Source organism: Erpetoichthys calabaricus, chromosome 2, assembly GCF_900747795.2.
Source record: "Erpetoichthys calabaricus chromosome 2, fErpCal1.3, whole genome shotgun sequence".
Taxonomy (NCBI): domain Eukaryota; kingdom Metazoa; phylum Chordata; class Cladistia; order Polypteriformes; family Polypteridae; genus Erpetoichthys; species Erpetoichthys calabaricus.
Genome location: NC_041395.2, coordinates 222,421,517 through 222,442,271, shown reverse-complemented (window position 1 = coordinate 222,442,271; position 20,755 = coordinate 222,421,517). Strand labels below are relative to the sequence as shown.

Here is a 20,755-nt window from a genome sequence, read left to right as displayed (position 1 = left end):
CAACTCGTCCTCTCCACCAGGGGTCAGCAATACCCAGAAATAAAACAAGCAAGGAGCCCAAACTCACCTGTCAAAGCCAAGTTTGTGGGCCAGAATTCTCCAGTCATTGCTGCGGGTGCTGGGAGCGTCTAAACTGGTACAGATCTTCTGACGGATTGATGATGGCAAACGGAAGGCATATGGGCCCACCTGAGTGGAGGAATTGGGACCCCGTAGTGCTGGGAAGGGGTCAAATGGTATAACATTCTGAAAAAAAAGAAGAAAAACATTAGATTATATGTCACTGTCCCATTGATTTGATCTACAGGTCTGGCACTGAGCACCTCTGCAGCAGCCTGGAGAGAACCGATAAGAGAAAAGTGGCACATGTAACTGAACTGGAAGGTGAATGCTAAAAACCTCTGGATATAACACTGAATTCAAATTAAGTACCGGTATAATTCTAAGATGCATTAAAACATAATAATAATGCCTTTTTTATAGTGCCTTTCTTGTACTAACATTTTTAAGACATGACCTACTAGACTGTTAGCCTTATTTTTAATTATCATGTTCTTTACCCTTTAGGCCTCTCTTCTTACCTTTTAGGCATTGATATCTACTTTAAATAAGCTAGATTTCATTCAATACTGATATTGTGCAAGTAATTAAAAATGTTATTTAAATGAAAAAAAATGTATAAAGTCATATTCATGTGAAAACACACTTCCATGCACAGGCATTCAATGTGTTCCCCAATTATTTATTTTTAGGATTTATATATATGCTCAAATAAATTCCAATACATTTTAAAAATTGATATTGATATACCTTTTCCTTATAATGTGTACAGTGATTAGCTTCACTCCTCTGCAGTCTGGAATTCAAATCCTAGCACTATCTGTTTGAAGTTCCCACTTCTCCTTATGGGGTTTCCCAGGTTTCCTCATGCAAACTTGGAGATCACATAAATTCTGCATAGTGTGTCCCTGGGATGTGAACCCAATATTCTGGAACCCTGTCCTAATGTCTGTGCCAGCTTTTTCATGTTCATAAATACTATAAATCGAGTACCCTTTGGTGCACTCACACCCCACATTTCAGATGTCAATTTTCATATTCATTTTCATTTTAATACAGAATTGTTAAATTTATGAACAAGCTGATGAGGATAAAAATGCTGAAGCTGCTAAACAAAAATAATCTGGAGCAGGGGTGTCAGACTCCGATCCCGGAGGGTAACAGTGTCTGCAGGTTTTCATTCCAGGCCAATTACTATTGATAATGAAACAAACTTAATTTACGTTAATTTTAATTGGCTTGCTTTTTAAGACCCAGAACCCATAATTGCTTTTTTTCCTTAATCAGCACTCAAAAAATAATGATATGCAAAGCGAGCCAACACAACAAGCTAGCCTATTCTGAAATATCTATCAGTTTTATTCCACAAAACATTTTGATGGTGCCCTCAAAAAAAAGGAAATTTATCAGTTTTGAAAATGTCTGTTGTGGTAGAATATGAGCACCAACAAGCCATGGAATTGAATAAGCAGTTTGACCAACAACATAAACTGACTTCCAATTAACAAATTGGTTAGATTTTGAGGTCCTCGTCTTAGCTGGTCGTATGTTGCTTGCTTTGCGTGTTATTTTTATTTAGCTACTAGTTGATTACCCAGTGGCTTCGCTCACTGAGTGCAAGGGAAAAAAATAAAATGTAGTCTATAAGTTAAAAAACATTAACATTTAAGAAGTAAAGATATATTGAGCACTACTGGAGTGGTTTTGGGTAAACTACATTTTAAAGGTGCTATAACACAACAGGTAAGTAGTAGATCCCTTGTGAAAGGCGCTACACGACCGTTGTGGTATAGAAATTACATTTTCTATGTGATCGTCCAAATTTTTGCCTGACAACGTTGCACTACATGCCTGTGATTTACTTGTTAAAATAATTAATCACAAAAGCAACCTTGAATGTTGTGGCGGAGCAGCCCGACATTCCCAGCGTCCACTTTGTTCTCACGACCCCTCACAGCTGAAGGTGGTCTCATGTTCACATTGTTTACGGCGCAGATAAAAAGTAGAAAGACGCAAAGCTGTTTTCCTCATTTCTTCTACTATCAAGTACTGCCAACTAAAAAAAAGTTATAATGTGGCAGTTTCAGCGACAGTCATGTGGATGAATAAATAAAACTTCTCTGTCAGAACGCGTCAGGTGGCGGACGGCTCAGCACTGTAGTCCAGAGAGGAGGGCTGGGAAAGGGCGACGCGGGGTGCACTTCTATGGGATAGATCGGCATGTTTGTGTTTGCTTCTTTTCAATACCAGTAAAATAACTCTCACACAAATAATAACAATTCATAAAGACAACATAAAAATGGCGTCCACAAATGAAATGATTAGTTCCTGTATTATAATATGTTCTGTGGTCATAGGTAATTTCCATATCATGTGGTCATACGTAATTTCTATTTCATACGTAATTTCCATATCACGTGGTCATACGTAATTTCCATTTCAAACGCGAAAAAATTTTTATATATATAGATTAGTCAAAAGAAAAGAAACAATTAAGAGGTGTGAGTCTTAACAAGCAAGTCAATCACAATTAGAAAGCAGTCTGTTCAGTTACCAGCAGTGACTGGTTACTATTTGAGAAAGTGGTTGTAACAAAAACCTGCAGCCACTGCGGCCCTCTGATATCTAAGTTTGACACCCTTGATCTTGATCCAGTCCTGGAGGGCCGCAGTGGATGCAGGTTTTCATTCTAACCCTTTTCTTAATTAGTGACCTGTTTTTGTGGCTAATTAACTTCTTTTGAATTCATTTTATTTGACTTGCTCTTGAAGACTCAGACCCCTCAATTGTTTCTTTTTCCTTAATTAGCAGCCAAACAATAATGAGATACAAAACGAGCCAAAACAGGACCAGCAAACTGTGTCCATCACACAATATCTGAAAATAAATAGAGGTGAAGGTCTCAGGAATTCTGATCTGCTCTTAGAAAAGAGAAAATTCACAGTTCTGGAAATGTCTGCTATTGCACAATGAGGGCAGCAACAAGCCATGGAATTAAAGAACGAGTTTAATTAACGACAAGACTCGGCTTCTCATTAAGCAACTAGTTGGAGTGAAATGGGTTGGAGTTTGAGGCCCTGACTTAGTTGGTCTTCTGTTGGCTCACTCACTTCACATTTCATTTCTGTTTGAGTGCCATTTAAGGAAAGAAATGAAGCAATTCAGAGGAACGATGAAGAAATTCAGGGAAACATTTCTTAAAAACCAAGTCAATTAAAATTAATTCAAAAGAAGTTAATTAGCAGCAAAAACAGGTCACTAATTAAGAAAAGGGTTAGAATGAAAACCTGCAGCCACAGTGGCCCTCTAGAACTGGAGTTGGGCACCCCTGATCTAGAGGATTGCTTATGATGGTCTCTCGCATTCCCCCACTTACAGATTCAAGAATGCATGCATGTTTAGGTAGTCATACTGCTCTTGGGTATTCACAGTGTTGCCCAAAAGTATTGTCACAGATTACATGGGTTGGCTGGAATCCTGGCCAGGATGGTTGGTTTCTGATACCTTTACCAGGTGGTAGGCCTGCATAATGTAAGAGAGGTTAGGAGTACGCACTGATATAGCGCATTACTGTACCCACCACATGACAAACCAACTCAGCATCCCAGATTAAGACCCAATACTGCAGGCATGCAGCGGGTAACACCTCAGCAACACATTAGGTCAGATGGAATGGAACAGTGTAAGGTGTTTTATGGTGGCTAGAGTGCCAATTCTGCCAACAACCCTCAGGTTTTTCCCTGCAGATTGGAGTGCGTACATGCAGGGCTGGATGCAGATTAACGTCACACCCAGGACGGAGCAATTGCAGGGTAAGGGCCTTGCTCAAGGGCCCAACAGAGTAGAGTCACTTCTGACGTTTACGGGATTTAAATTAGCAACCTTCCGAATGCCACTGCAAATCCCTAGCCTCAGAGCCATCACTCTGCCCATAATGTAAGAATGGTGGTAAACATCCACCCAGCAATGCAACTCCCATTTGTGCATCCACAGGGCAGCATGGGAACTGTAGGCCTAATGGTTAGCCCTGTTAGGCTGAGCCAGGAGAAGCAGTCAAAAAGACACTCCTCTGTCCTGTGGAGAATCTGCATGACCCGGAAGTGACTCCTGAAGGAGGTGATATTGTGCCAGAAGTAGTCTCTGTCTGGGTTGAAAAGAAATTGTTTCGCCTTCCCCAGGTGAATCAGAGTCGGGAGTGGAGTCGGGCAAAGCTCATGTGGGAGAAGTGGAGAAGAAGCAAAAGAAAAGAATTCTGTATTGGGGAATGAGAAGAGACATGTATAAGGTATTTGCGACAAATGTTTCCTTTTGAATCTGGCTTGTGTGTCTAGTTGTGTCTGAGACTCACAGTATCAAACGTGAAGATTCCTTTAGCACTCATTTACTGAATTTATATAACTGAAGATGTCAGGTTTTTGATGGGAATTGTTCACAAAGTCTGTCTTCTTAGAAGCGACAACATCAAGACCATCACAAATATGTAATGGCTATCACAGACACACAATTCCTAAACAAAATGATCAGGAAAGTGTTCTCCATCACAGCACTAATTCTGGACACAATGGAAGAAGTTGTGGAAAAAAGGATGGTAGGAAAATTGGACACCATCACGAAAAATCTCCTCCAAGAGGTGGTGTCTTGGAGCACTCTTAGCCACAAACTGATTCCACCATGGTGTGCTAAAGAGCACCGCTAGGGATCTTTTCTTCCTGCTACTATCAGGCAATTCAGTGCTTCCTCCCGATATCCCAAAGTGAATGCTTATACTGTTCATTTTGCAAATCCTTAATCCATAATACACTTTATTTATTTATTGACTGATTAATTGATTGTATTATCTGTTCTGTGATAATACACAGAATCATATAAATTGCTTTTTATGTTTCTGCTACTGTATGCATCTAAATTTCCCCTAATCTAATCTAATCTAATCTAATCTAATCTAATCTAATCTAATCTAATCTAATCTAATCTAATCTAATCTAATCCACGGTCCATAAAACAACAGGCTCCACCTACCTCCTGAATGAGCGCGTGAACCTGCAGGATTTGACCTTCACCCTCCACCTGCCGTACACATATCTTACAGGTGAGTTCCATGGTGGCTGGGCTGAGCCTCTCCAAGTTGAAGGTGCAATGTAGTGCACGGTGACTGCCGCTCCAAATATGATAGAAAGGAATCTCCTAAGGAAAAAAAGAGGATAGTGTTTAGTAGTACTTTGTTCATTTTGTCAAAAGTGAGTGATGTGAGTGGTTCAAATCCTAATTTGAGGAAGATGCAGTGTAAAAACTAGGGCATTTTTGGTAACAAGAGATCATCTCTAATCCTGACCACATCCTCCGTCTGCTTACAATATAGAGACCTAAAGTCTCCGGACAAAGCACACCTCCCTTTGTGCTCATTCTTTCTTATAGAACCCTCAGAATGATAAATTAACTTCTTGTTTCCGTCTGTACTATGTCAAGACTCTAGGTAATAGCACGGTCGAGAATATCATCTGTTATGTTCTACGTATCATCAGATTTATAATGAGAAAGATAGTATAACATTATCTACGTTCAATAATTCAGCTGACAACAGAGGCGTCAGAAGCAGGTCCACGTTTATTGTATCACTCACAAAAAAAAGAAATACCAAGACAACTAACAGATACACAACTTTACACTGCAGCCCAAAACAGCACATTACAACACGCAGAGCAATTTATAGTAAAGTCTGTCTCATACATTACATAATCAAGATCAGTTTTTTTTTTATTAGAGCCCACCACAGTTCTATCCCTCCTCTGATTGAAAACTGCTGACCTAACCTTTTGACCTAAATAAGCTCAGGCTGCTATTATCTGTGAGAGTGGTGCCATCACCGAACTATAACAGACTAGTGCATGGCTGCTACAATATTAAGCATTCACAAGCAACATCACACATTATGACACAAGGGGACTGGGAGTTCTAGATGTTTTTAAATGGTTGAATGATACAGACCAACCCTTAAACACCTTGTATATAGTTATGCTCAATACTATAGGTCTACATATGCCATGCTGGTATACTGAAAGTCAAGTTGTGTTATTACTAGAGTAACCCCCATGTCTGTTTTTCTTCATGGTACTCCAGTTTATCTCCTATATTCTGGATGTTGGAATAACTGGTGACTATCTGGTACTGTGTCATAGTTGACTCTGTAGTTGACTGGTGCCCTGTCCCGGGATGTTTCTGACCTTGCTGCTGGTATAGACTCTTGCCACCATGACTCTGAGTGCATTGATAGTGTTACATTTTTGAAAAGCTTAAAAAATTATTTTAATCTTTATTTAATTAACTCTAAATGCATGACGGTCTTCTCTCATCTTCAATTGAATACAGAATATTTGTTTAAAGGCACTATATAAATTTAGCACATTTTAAAAAATATTTTTAGTAGGTGTTTCAACAACTTTCTCGGCCATAAACCTGGTATTCTAGCGTAAAAAAAAAGATTGAGCCTTCTTAGTTTTCAGCCTGCTGTTCCTTCAAACTCTTCACTGTGTACTTAATTCCAACACTCCCACACTGATTGCAGTGTATTTGCATTTAGAAATGTTGAATTTCATTTGCTGCTTTTCTGCCCATGAGGATATTCTATCTAAACAGGTTGAGATTTGTTCAGCCTCTTGCACAAATGTCAGAAGCTTTATTTAATTGGCGCACTTAGCTGAAGAGATCCAGGTGGATCACACCTGGAAAGTGGCAACCATTACAGATCCATAGACAAGGTGAGGAAGAAGCAGCACACCATCTGACACTAATGCAGTGGCAATGGTGGTGGTGGTGATAAGGCGGTTACTGTAGAAACGTGTAGAAATCATCGAGGGTGCCGAGAAAATGATAAGAACACTTGGAGAACTTTACATAAAAAATTTCGGCTGCATCATTTTATTCATCTTTCTATAGCATCTATGCAAGTACGCATACATTCTCAAAGTCAGTTAATCTAATTGAAGGTCAGGATATAAAGCTGACAAGATACAAGTCCAGTGCAGGAAACAACAGAAACAACTACAACTTTCTCATATAGTTTCCATGGGCTTTAACAGGCCCTACTTCATTACAGCCCCCAAAACGTGACTCTCTAAAAAAGACAAGAAAAAACTCCCTCTTATGATGGGATGGGATGAAGATCATCACTGGCTGCAGCTTGAAGCGGGGTGCCACCATCGAGAGAGACATGAAGAGAGCAAACCAAATGAACAACTTCTTTAACAGGTTTGACCACCCTAACCCACTCTCACCTCGGAGTACTGCACCCTCCACCCATCCTTCTGCTGATAACAGCATAGGAGAGACATCCCCACCCACAATTACAGCAGCGCAGGTGAGCAGAGAGCTGAGGAAACTTTGTGCCAGCAAAGCAGCGGGTCCAGATGGAGTATCGCCACGACTGCTGAAGGTCTGTGCGCTGGAGCTGGTGAGTCCTCTACAGCGCATCTTCAACCTGAACCTGGAACAGGGGAGAGTCCCGAGGCTTTGGAAAACATCTTGTATCACCCCAGTCCCAAAGGTATCACATTCTAGTGAGCTGAACGACTTCCGGCCTGTCGCTCTGACGTCACATGTGATGAAGACCATGGAGCGGCTGATGCTTCACCACCTGAGGCCACAGGTACGCCACACCCTCGACCCTTTGCAGTTCGCATACCAGGAAAAGGTGGGAGCGGAAGATGCCATCATCTACATGCTACACCGATCCCTCTCCCACTTGGACGGAGGCAGTGGTGCTGAAAGAATTATGTTTCTGGACTTCTCTAGCGCCTTCAACACCATCCAACCTCTGCTCCTCAGGGAAAAGCTGACAGAGATGGGAGTAGATTCATACCTGGTGGCATGGATCGTGGACTATCTTGCAAACAGACCTCAGTATGTGCTTCTTGGGAATTGCAGGTCTGACATTGTGGTCAGCACCACAGAAGCACCGCAGGGGACTGTACTTTCTCCAGTCCTGTTCAGCCTATATACATCGGACTTCCAATACAACTCGGAGTCCTGCCACGTGCAAAAGTTTGCTGACGACACTGCTATCGTGGGCTGCATCAGGAGTGGGCAGGAGGAGGAGTATAAGAACCTCATCAAGGACTTTGTTAAATGGTGTGACTCAAACCACCTACACTTGAACACCAGCAAAACCAAGGAGCTGGTGGAGGATTTTAGGAGGCCTAGACCCCTCCTGGACCCCGTGATCATCAGAGGTGACTGTGTGCAGAGGGTACAGACCTATAAATACTGGGAGTGCAGCTGGATGATAAATTGGACTGGACTGCCAATACTGATGCTCTGTGCAAGAAAGGACAGAGCCAGCTATACTTCCTTAGAAGACTGGCATCCTTCAACATCTGCAATAAGATACTGCAGATGTTCTATCAGACAGTTGTGGCGAGTGCCATCTTCTATGCTGTGGTGTGCTGGGGAGGCAGCATTAAGAAGAAGGACGCCTCACGCCTGGACAAACTGGTGAGGAAAGCAGGCTCTATTGTAGGCATGGAGCTGGACAGTTTGACATCTGTGGCAGAGTGACGGGCGCTCAAAAGGCTCCTATCAATTATGGAGAATCCACTGCATCCACTAAACGGTGTCATCTCCAGACAGAGGAGCAGCTTCAGCGACAGACTGCTGTCACTGTCCTGCTCCACTGACAGACTGAGGAGATCGTTCCTCCCCCAAACTTTTCGACTCTTCAATTCCACCCGGGGGGGTAAACGTTAACATTATTCAAAGTTATTGTCTGTCTGTATACCTGCATTGTTATCACTCTTTAATTTAATATTGTTTTTTATCAATATGCTGCTACTGGAGTATGTGAATTTCCCCTTGGGATTAATAAAGTATCTATCTATCTATCTATCTATCTATCTATCTATCTATCTATCTATCTATCTATCTATCTATCTATCTATCTATCTATCTATCTATCTATCTATCTATCTATCTATCTATCTCTAAAAAAAATGGAAGAAGCCTTGAGAAGATCAATTCATAGTGAGACCCCCCCTTCCAGGTAGGTGAAAATATGGATAAATGATCAAAACACTTTCAACATAAAGGCTTTCAATGATTATTTTAGGTTGTTCCTTAAGCAAACACTTGGGCTTAAAATTAACTTTTTGAGTTAAAGGTAGGCACCTGAATTAGAAAGTATCTTAAAAGGAGGTTTCACTTGTCCCCATCCCCAGGGTGGTATAACTAGTCACTTTTAATAAGAGTGCTTTTAAAATCTCCCTTAAATTTTTCACAGTTTGCAATACAGCAAGGCACGAAACATCCCTGGAGAGGGAATTCAGCCATCGCATGGTCCTGTCAGGTACACACTCACAATGAAATTCACACATCCCAAATCTGGAGTCAACAGTCAATGAGATAAACAGAATGTCTCTAGAGATGTGGATGGAAATCAGATTTAATGGAGGTAAGAATGGGAAGAACATGAGGACAACAACTGGGTGTGGAACTAGGACCCAGGAGAATGCTGGAGGCAGTAGAGATAATAATAATAACAATAATAATAATAATAATAATAATAATAATAATAATAATAATAATAATAATTCTGAAATGGACTGGCACCCCATCCCTTACTGACATCTGTCATGTACAAGATACTGAGGTAGGCTTTGGCCTCTAGTCATCTTATAACTGTATTAAGCAGGTTTAAAAATGAATGGTTGCATGTTTAAACATTATTTTTATTTGGTAGATGCATTTATCTGAAATCAATATAATACATTTCACTAACTACAATACATTCAAAGATCTTGTGTTCAATCATCTTACTTTCAATTCTACTCTTGCTGGCTTTGTGAAGCATCTTGTAATATTGTGCTCTGCAAAGGCTTCCATCTAAAATGATTTATTACTAGAATAACATTGCACTTGAATTACAATAAGAACTTAATATCACTTAAACACATAACACAATATATACGGACTAAACAGAATAGAGAATGAATGAATGGATGCCTGTCTTGATTTTGCAACTATCTCCCTTTTGTTAGGATACTTTGAAATGCATTTGCTTGCATCGCACTTTCCTAGGGAGGTTTCTCTAAATCTTCGTTAAATTTTTATGTGATTTCAGGAAACTCCGAAAAGTAAAAGTCTCCAGGTGGTAAGCAGAAATGCTAGTGTCGCAGGTTTAAAATCCCCCTCTGCCTTACCTGTGTGAGATGTCTTCCCATACATCAAGGTTAACTGGAGACTCTAAGTTAACCCAATATGATGGTGAGTCTGTAAAGGGCTGTGCCATGTCCAGGACTGTTTCCAGCCTTGTGCCCAATGGATAGAAAATTGTTGTGTTATATAAATCTCAAGTAATGACTGCCAATGTTAAGTTCAGTAACATAGCGGCTTAGAAGATACCTGTATGGTTGTGAGGAGATCTAGGAATAGTCATAATAACTTACGTGGAGTGTTGAAAAGAATGCATAGACACCCTTCCTACAGGAGACACCGTGCGACTAGGATCTTGGTTAATGACATAAGGCGGAACTGTTGAACGGCTTTAGGGATGAGTTATTAGAACACATGTTTGTACTGCTTCATTGAAGGACAGTTTATGGTGAGTATGGAGATGAAGAATCCACTTATGGCAAGAAGGCATGTGGCATGAAATATAAGAATTGCTTGGTCTTAAAGGATTAGTTCAGTATTTTTCAAGTTAAGGTTATAACTGATATATATGCATTTGCCACATGAAATAGTGTTATAAACTTAAGTGTTTTCTATAGCTTGTCCTAACATTTTATAATGGAAGCATGGGACACCACTGCAAACAAAAGCTTAAAAACTTTTCTGATTATGCCAATTTTTCAAGCCAAGAAAGTTATCAAGCACTGATCCCATCTTGAAACTAATAGGAGTGCTTTTAAAATCTCCTTAGAATGTATTCACAGTTTGAGGTACAGTTAGGCATGAAGCAGCTGTGGACAGTGCATTCAGCCATTTTCATGGTCCTGTCAGATACACACTCACTTTCAAACTGACACAGCATGAATTTAAAGTCATCAGTTAATCAGTGTCCTGTTCGGTGGGCTTAGAATTGTGTCACTGCTTTTTGCAGACGACTTGGCTTTGTTGGCTTCTTCGAGCTGTGAACTCCGGAATGCTTTGGGAAAGTTTGTGACCGAGTATGAATCGGAAAGGAGGAGGATCAGCACCTCCAAATCTGAAGCCATGGTCCACAGTAGCAAAAAGGTGAACTGCCCTATCTGAAAGGAAGGTGAGTTACAAGTGGAAGAGTTTAAGTACCTTGGGGTTGTTGATATTGACAGGGGCGGTGAGCAAAGTTAAGTGGTCGCTATACTGATCTTTACTGGTTTGATTTAACAGTCATTCTATGTCCCTACCCTTATCTATGGTCATGATCTTTGGGGTAATGACTGAAAGAATGAGATTGTGGGTACAAGCAGCCAAAATGAGCTTTCCCTCAAGGGTGGCTGGGCTCTCCCTTAAAGACAAGGTAAGAACCACAGACATCCACAGAGGCTTGGATTAGAGCCACTGACCCTCTGCATTGAGAGAAGCCAACTAAGGTGGTTCAAGCATCTAATATGAATGCCTCCTGGACGCCTTCCTGTGGAGGTTTTATGGGCACAACCAGCTGGGAGGAGACCCTGAGGAAGACCCAGGACTTGCTTTGATGATTATATCTCCCAGATGGCCTGGAAACGCCAAGGGATCCCTCAGTATGAGTTGGCAAGTGTAGCGTGGAATGGGATGTTCGGGTGTCATTGCTAAGACTGTTACCTCCGCGACCTGATCTCGGATAAATAGTGGAAAATAAATAAATCAGTTAACCAGTTAAACAAAATGTCTTTGGGGATGTGGATGGAAGTCAGAGCTCCTGGAGGAAAGAATGGGAAGAACACAAGGACCTCACATAAACAGAAACATTGTAAAACAGCTTATTCTTGTAATTTTCCAACAAAAAAAAATCAATATTATGAGATTCAAACATTTTAAAACAATGCCAATTGTGTGTGCTACCTCAGCATTTGTCTTCCTCTGCAACAACCTTTCACCCCCAAATTGTGTGTTTTCCTCTCGAAAGACAAAATCACACTAAACTGTTCCTGCCCTGCGCTTGGCATCATGTTGAGTTACTTCCATGTTTATGTGAGGACTCCTCCCATGAACACCACTGCCATCACACAAGCAAATAAAAAAACACATCCTTGCCTCAAGAAAAATAATACAAGTGATTTGTTATAAATGATTATCTGCAAATCCCTTTTGTTGTCACAAACATGCATCGGAAACATGGATGACATGCTTTGTTATATCAAAACTTGTGCCACTTCAAAGTAAGCAAAATCGATAAGTCTTTAGGCTTTTATTTTCTGGTAGTGCCTCATGTCTCATGGCTTCTTATATAAAATGCCAGGACAGCCTATGTTACATTTACTTTAGAACTCAATTTCACATGGCAAATGCATATATACTGTTAATTGTGAATAATTTTTCCTTGAAAAATATCAAATGTACTCTTTAATAATGATGTCTAGCACAATCTCTATGATGAATCAGGGAACTGGCATCATCAGGTTATCAGGATTGTGTTTCATCAACAGGAATGGTCACAATTTATAGGCACAAATGGTGGAACAAAATCAACTCAGGGGGAACGTTTAGCCACAAAAGGCCTCACACTGAGGTAAAGAATCAACATTCCATCAGCACAATGACCTCAATCATGCAGTCCTTTCTTGAAAGTCTAAAGGAATATCTGATCATCCATTTTCTGAACCTGCATAACGCAACTCTATATTGATGGTGGCTGGAAAGTATTACAGCACACTGGCACAAGGGAGGAGTAGGGTGCCAGTCCAATATAGGGATGAACAGATATTTATGAAACCACTTGAATGTTGCTGTTCACCATTGCTCTGTATTTATTTGGACAATGAAATCTATAAAGAAAGTCCTGAGAATCCTAAAAACACAGCAGTATCAAAGAGAACTCAAAGCTAATGAGTGCCAAATGTACTTCTGCACAGTATTGACTTTGACAATGGGGTTGGCCAGTAAATATTGCAAGAAAAGTTTCTATTAAGTTTTCATCATTTTTTTTTTTTTAATTATTGATTATATTTCATTTTGGGCCTGTTAAAGGTTGGTACCAGCCTTGAGAACGATGCTGCCAGGAGAGTCCTCTGAACTGAATTAGGCCATTCTTAAGAGGAATAGATAAGTGGCATGTTGCATGTAAAAATTCTGGTAGTAAAATTTCTAAATTTACAACTTCTTCAAAGGGTTGCAATTTCTGGCTGAACACTCTTTATTTGCAGATTTTCATTGAATTTCCTTTCAATTAAGCTGTGTGCATTTATAAATCTCCACAAGGTCTGTGGATTCATAAATGTGCCTTATTGTTTTTTTCTCCTTGTATTTTCCAAGACATTAGCAAAGATTGGCTCCTTTTATGACTGCTTTTGTTATCCCACAGGGCTGCATTCAGCCTGGTTGATTAGAAGCTGCTGTTTTAATAGCTGTGAAAGGGCAGAAAGCTTTCAAAATGCAGACATTGGTGCAAACGAATGAAACTGCATCTCTTAAGTTTGTTACAAGTGCATTTGTTCATCATACATGCTGGCTGCTGTCTACAGAAATGCTTCTCCGAATCGGACTGAATGAGTAAGAGCACACGTACCGTGTCTGATGATCGCTGCATGAGTGCAGAAAGACAGAATAAAGATACCAAATAAGATGTGGTGTTCTGCTGAAAGGACACATTAGAGTATGATTGGAATGGACTACCCTTTAGGAATGCGGTAATAACAATATTGAAATTTGAAATTACAAACACATCCCCTATACCTCTATAAAGCCCGGAATTATTCAGATTGTATTGTATAGTAAATGACATGAATGTCTACAAATCCCTATGGGATAATAAAGTCTACCTAAACGTAAACCTATAAATGAATGAGAAAATTTCAAAACATAACACCTTAGGAAATTCTAAAGTAAAGGCTATAATCTTTACATTGAAATTTACAAGAAACATCAATCCATTTTAAAAATCCATGTCAGTCAGTTCAAGATCATAGGAGCCAGAGAAAATCGATGTAATTCATTTCAGGGTTATAGTGCCCAGAATTAAGTGCAAATGGAGTCAAGATGAAAACAGTAACTACCACTGTTAACAAATGATCTAAGGCAATTTACAAAAACAAATGATTATGAGTTATAAGAACAAATCAACCAATATGGCCACCAGCATGGGCTAGCAGTTAGATATAAGACCTTTCAAGGTCTTGAAATGAGAAGAACAAGAGAAAAGAGTCACAGTCACACTAGAACCAAGATTACAATGCTGCCGGAGTAGATGCTTGAACCAGGATAGGACTAGTGAGCTTTGTTAGACTGAACGGCCTAATCTCATTGAAATTCTAATCTTCTAAATGTCCTTGGAGTTAATTATTCTTAGGGTTTAGAAAAACAGTGGATAAGGGCTGAAGAGACCAAATTAGAAGTCCTCCAATCTATGAAAGAGCAGTACTGGGGGTGATGTCTGAGGTATTATGTTGGTAACCAGGCTGAGCAGTTGAGTGGACAGGCTACCTAGAGGTTGCATGTCCCTATAATTCTCACCTGGGGCATTGAACTACAAGAACATCTGGGGCCACCAGAAGGAACTCCACACATATTAGCCTAGGAGATCTCTATAGCATACAGTATATCACCCAGGACAGGGCTTCTGGTGTTACTTCAGATGTGGCCATTACTGAAGTCCCCCTAGTTGCTGAATTTAGTTGACCTTTTAGTTGGCAGGTGAGTCTTTGGCAAAGGCTCAGCTAGAGGAATGAAGACAGGCTGGAACTGAAAGAGACAGGGAGAGAAGTTACATTGGAATTGCATGGTGCAAAGTTTGACTGGGTAAGTGGGCAGCCATGCCAACAGTTAGCCAAAGTCCCACACCAATAAAAGTTATTGTTTTTCTTTAACTGCATTGTGTTTTAGTTCCTTTGTTCATCCCTCCCTCACTTTTAACTTTACACCATCCAATTTTGACATTTTTGTGACCCAAGAATTGCTACCAAATGTCATCTGGGGCTGGGGTGGGGTGCCCCTGGGAGAATCACCGCTGATAGTAGCAAATCAATGGCGTTTGCCTAAACTGCTTGTGATGACCCATCGCAAGACACTCCATAACCTGAGCGTGACCCTTTCCCATAATATATTATTTTGAATCTCCAGAAAAATATGGTCCACAACCCACAGTTTATGAACCGATACTATAAGCGTAGGTTTATTGGCATTTTGGCATCCTGGGTGTTTTGGGTTTGGAGCATCCCAAAAGTCCATAACACAAACTATATTGAAGTTAATGAGATGCTGGTCCACTGTTAGACACACTCATTTACATCAAACACATTTAGAGGCGCCAGTCAACCTAACTTGAAGGTTTTTGAAATGTGAAAGATCGGATGTGCCAGCTTCATGCAAACACTGTCTTGGTTGAGATGAACTCAGCCTCCTGATGTTGTAAGCTAGCAGTACTAACCACTGTGCCACCCCTACAGAACCAGGGATTTCTGGATGTGCCTGCTGGTCCTGTGATAGAGCAGTGCTACTGCTTGCTTTGGGCTTGAAGCCAGGATGGATTTTTGCATCCAGAAAACCTCTAATGCTAAAAAGGGGTACATAAAATAAAGAGAGATAAATGCTGCACAACCTGAAACCTAAAATTATAGTTCTGTCTAAATATGGAGACCCACCTGTGCAGAACCTAAAGCCTCCTTGCATGTTTAAATGTGCAATTTGAGTTACACAATTGCAGTCTTTAATTAATGTTTAATGAGCTGCTGAATTCGCAACACCATAATAATTCAAGCAGCAGACCCGGGAAGTGAAGTGATACCCTGTTAACATCTTCCCTTAGAGCAGACAGCATTTCAATCTCACACAATCAAGCATGAAAAGTAAACATTTTTACAGGTTGGGGTGGCTTTGTTTTTAATTCCATGCTTCCCAGAGAATAAAAACGCAGTTGAACAAACAGACCTGGGGCGGCCAGGGACGGCTGCTGCTGAAGTCCTCCTAGAATGCTTAAATCTAACAACTGCAAAATTAAATGAAACGAGATCAAATTAGCAAGCTTTTGTGAATTTAACCTTCATTCATTGATTTTTTTTCTAATATTAGATGGCACATGCTTTGAATAACAATTTTTATTTTAAGAAAAAAAAAATCTTCAAATAAAACAGCAGAACAATTGTCTATGAGAATCTTGTGCTCAGGGCCTAATTAAATCAGTGCCAGTCAGGAAGCAGTTTGTCACTGAACTGAAGGTGCAAAGCTCTCTGTTAGTCTAAATGTTTTATAAAAAGATGATTGATGAAGAAAAAGAAAAAACTCCCCCATTAGTTCGTACTGACATTTTCTTTAAGTGGGAAAAGAAATAAAATACCAAATGCAGAACAAGAGTTCTGCATTTCTACAGCAGCATTGACAAAAGCTGGAAGTACATCAGCTTTTTTGGTTTAATTACCAAGCAGACAAGTTGTTTAAAGGTTTACTGCCTTACCTCTGAAAACATTTTTTTTTCATTGTCTCTATTTTCAGAGTATGGCAGCACTGTATAAAGTAGCGTCATTGTGCCACAAAACGATGTGTGGTGACCACAGTCGGTCGTTAACGTAGCTGGCCACTGTGGATCAGTCGCATTTGGAAGTGCGGAAATGGGCTGCTAGGGTCAGTGAGTGAAAGCTGGGGTCTGACCAGTTGTTTCTTGAGGTCAATATATCTCTGTAATATCCAAATGTTTAATCATATTTTTTACTATTTTGTTTTAACAAGGTTATAAACAAGCCAATGGCTCCCCTGTCCATCCATACGTCTGAACCTGCATAGCAACTAAAGGGTTGTAGGGTGCTCTAGTCTACCAGTGTACCCAAGCCAAGAATCTACACTGGTCAGGGCAAACTCAATAAACAAACGTGACCTTTTATACAGAACAACTACTAAGATACAGCATAATACCATTTACTTCTATTTAGGTTGCACAACAGGCGAGTTCACGGACTTGCTCATTGGTAATAGAAAGAGTCTGAGGTGGCAACTAAGCACGTGGTTTTGGGGATTTCGAGGACAATGCCACTAGACCTCACTGGCCACCAAGCAAACATACATGTGTTTAGGAGGTGAAAGGAAACCAAAATAGGTGAGTAGGCTTGATGAGCTTTGTTGGGCCGAATGCCTCCTTTTGTTGAAGTTGTTGCAGTGTTATATAAAGAAGAACTGCACTGACCCTAAAGAATGAGTAAACTCTACCTGGACATTGAGTGGGTAGGTATCTGAATCCAGTCTCCTTAAGCCATTAGGTAAGAATGATGAAACAAAGCATCACCAAATGATGCATCACAACCTCCCAAAATACACAATCTTAAAGTAAGGTCAAGTGACTAGCCATATGATGCATAGTGAACATACAGTAAATGAAGATTTAAACCTACACCATTCTATGGTTCCAATGTGAGTTTCTTTGGCTATTAGTCTTCATGTTCCTGAGAGGCCAATAATGTGGTTTCCTATCATAAGAGCATCAAATAATTCCCTCACGACAAGACATCATTCCCTTAACCCTGCTCACTGGGGTTTTGGTGTGCTTTTTTTGGATTCATCTTCAGTTTTTGTGGAGGAATTGACTGTGTATCTATTTAGGGTGGGATAAACCTCAAGTACAAGCCTCAAAACATTTGCCTACTTTACTTCATAAATCACAGAATACACATTACAGCTGCTATTTGAGCATCTATGGCTTGTGATTTTATAATATGGCACTCTTTCCACTGCAACCTAAGCTTGGTATTAAGATAGCTTGTTGTGTGTCAATAGAGTCCACATGTTTTAATAAGTAAACTATGAACCAAGTATCAGGACTGAAGGAAGCTGAAAGAACTGTTGTGCACTGAGATGGTGACTATACACCATTATCATCCTACAGTATCGTCCTGTCAAATACATGAGAAGAGTAGCATTACTGCTCTAAAGCCTGGTCCTGCCAAATGTCTTACACCCATAGCTATGTCACCTTGACTTCCGATATTGTCAGATGATCACAGTTTGCAGAACCTATTTCAAATAAGGAAGTCAGAAGAAAGGCAGTTATACTCACTAATAATAGAACTGGAGTGTGGCGACATGCTGCATGGTGATTAGCACATGTACAGTAAGTAAGAGTTTCATTATACTCAATACATATGGCAATAATCCACCAGGATAAGTGTCTGTGTGTTGCTATGTCTTTGTCATTCCTACAGATGGTACATCACAAACATTAACACTGTTTTTACGAATCCCAAAACCACATGGCACATAACAGGTTTCATTTTCCATTCCAACAGATGGCACACCACACACATTTGTAGTCGTGCATTTTATTACTACAAATGTTTGTGATGCGCCATCTGTTGGAATGACAAAAGCAATGAACTTTATTACTACACGAATAACAAAATACATTCCAATAGATGATCCACTGCAAACGTTAAAGCTGAGGTTTTAGTTTTTTACTTTGCATTCAAATTTTCATTAAACATATATAATTAATTCATACATATCCAAAAATGAGAAAAAATAGTTGATTACTTATATTTGAACCTGTCTTAGCTGATGACCCTACAAACCTATATGTGTTGTTTGTTGGTCAGACATGCAAAAAAGAATTTAACTTTATTCCATACATGCCAGTGCTACTACTACTATTACAAGTGATCATACTTGATCATATTGTGACCATAACTGGATCGGTGCAGGCCAGGGGTGTGCTAACTGTGAACAAATGTGAATTTGATAGTTGCACTCTATTGGGATAAGTGTCTGTGTAACAAAAATGAACTTTCTACAGGTGATGGGCTTGTAATATGGCCATGGAGTCAGGGAAAGTGAAAAATTAGTTTAGGAACATGTAAGTCAGAAGTCAAAAAGGAGTCAAACGTCAAGTGGATAGAGAGGCAACATGTGAATGAAAGGGTGCTTCAGGTTATACTGCAGAATAATGTATGTGGTAAGTGGATCTGTGCACTTTGAGGGAGACGGACTGCATCAATGGCGTAAGAGTTAATTAGTCAATGTCAAAAGGTTAAGCCTTCACCCCTGCCTTTCATTCATCACCCATGAGCCTTTAAGGTTGATATTGTCCAGCTAATTCCTCCTTTTTTTTATAAACACGTTTAATTTTTCCTCAGTTTTACTACTTTATGAATAAGAGATACACCTGTAAGCACCCCAAATAGAACAAACCCACCACCCCAGCTCCACACACTGCTTTGAACATTCTAAATGAAGTACAATGTTGTGCTGTTGTTTTTTTTTTTTTTACATTTAATCAGATCAGAAGACCTCTTGATAAATTACTACTGTTGTGGCAGAGTTCTGATCACAGCAGGGCTCTGAATTGTACTGTTTCATATTTTATCAGTTTATTCTGTGAGATGCCTGGTTCTGGCCCAGCACTCTCAACCCTCTCCTTTCTGCTCAGCATGTGTGGCTTGGTTTTCTGTTCAGAATTGTAAGCAGTCACCCAGCAGTGCATTTCAATATTTAATTCTTCAGAAAACTGCAGCAGGTACTAAGCTTATGTATTGTAAGATTTACCTTGAAGGGAAAATATAAAGAAAATCCATCCATTGCTGTTTTTGAAATCTGCTACCAAATAAGAACATTTAATTCTGAATGTATTGTGTATTTCCCCGTTCTGGCGGTAGAGATTTAAGTTATTTCAGCTGGCAGGGGTATTTTTGGCAGTGACCCACGTTTTGAAGCTTCCATTTTACCATGCTTTATAGCTCAAAGGCTTGGATGAAGTATGCTGTTCCACTCCTAACAAGCAGCAGTTTTAATGCATCATTATAGAGCGGTGACATATGAAGCTGGAAAATGCGGCATCCACATCTTCTATTTAGCTGGCCATTCATCTTTGTGGAGCAACATATCATCCACAAAACTACTGAGGCCAACAAACCTACCATAAAATCACACTAGAAGTCAGGTTTTTCCTGCCCATATATTTCACTTTGATTAGTGCAGTTTTGCAACAGCCAAAGCATATAAAGAATGAAGCAGATGTGAAAATATGGGATTTGGTGAAACCCAAATAGCTGATTGCCACTGGCTGCAGGAGCTCAGAGACAAGCAGGGCAGTAATAAGTGAGCAGATCTACTTCCTGTGTATTTGGACAATATTGGCCAAAATATGTGTGAACAAAGATGTGTGAACAAAGAGTTTCAAATACAGTATTGGCCAATATCATCTAATCTTTTAATAATAGTGAAGGAAGTGACAGGACTGGTCTGGGTTCTTAAGTTCATTTTTGAGATCCTGGAGGACAACTGGAGACAGCAGTGAAGGTTCAAGAAGAGATCTCCTTTGACAAGGTAACCTTACAATTCTCAGTGTTTTTTTTGTAACTTTTGCATTGTGTGTGGCATTATTATGAAAATGAAGATTACACTGTTTGTGGCAGAACACTCACATGGCTTATTATATATATGTGGCATATATGCTAGTACTACACTCTGTAGATTTTATTCAATTTATAAAAAATAACTATACAAATAAAACTAAGAAGTTTGGATTTCTGTTTCTTTATTTGCCGATCATACAAAACGGCTAAAGTGATTTTCACTAAATTTTGTATGTGTCTTGCTGTTGGCCAAATGT

General features: G+C 39.8%; 1 protein-coding gene across 3 annotated transcripts in view; it reads right to left on the bottom strand.

Moving 5' to 3' along the window:
* Positions 1-20,755, bottom strand: part of unc5b (unc-5 netrin receptor B) — a 318,628-nt gene that overhangs the window by 11,862 nt on the left and 286,011 nt on the right. For all 3 annotated transcript variants that reach the window (XM_028795196.2, XM_028795197.2, XM_028795198.2), the window contains 2 exons: positions 5,080-5,244; positions 68-246 (listed from right to left, as the gene is read on the bottom strand). In XM_028795196.2, the coding sequence (XP_028651029.1) occupies positions 68-246; positions 5,080-5,244 (344 nt within the window). The remainder of the gene's footprint in view (positions 1-67; positions 247-5,079; positions 5,245-20,755) is intronic.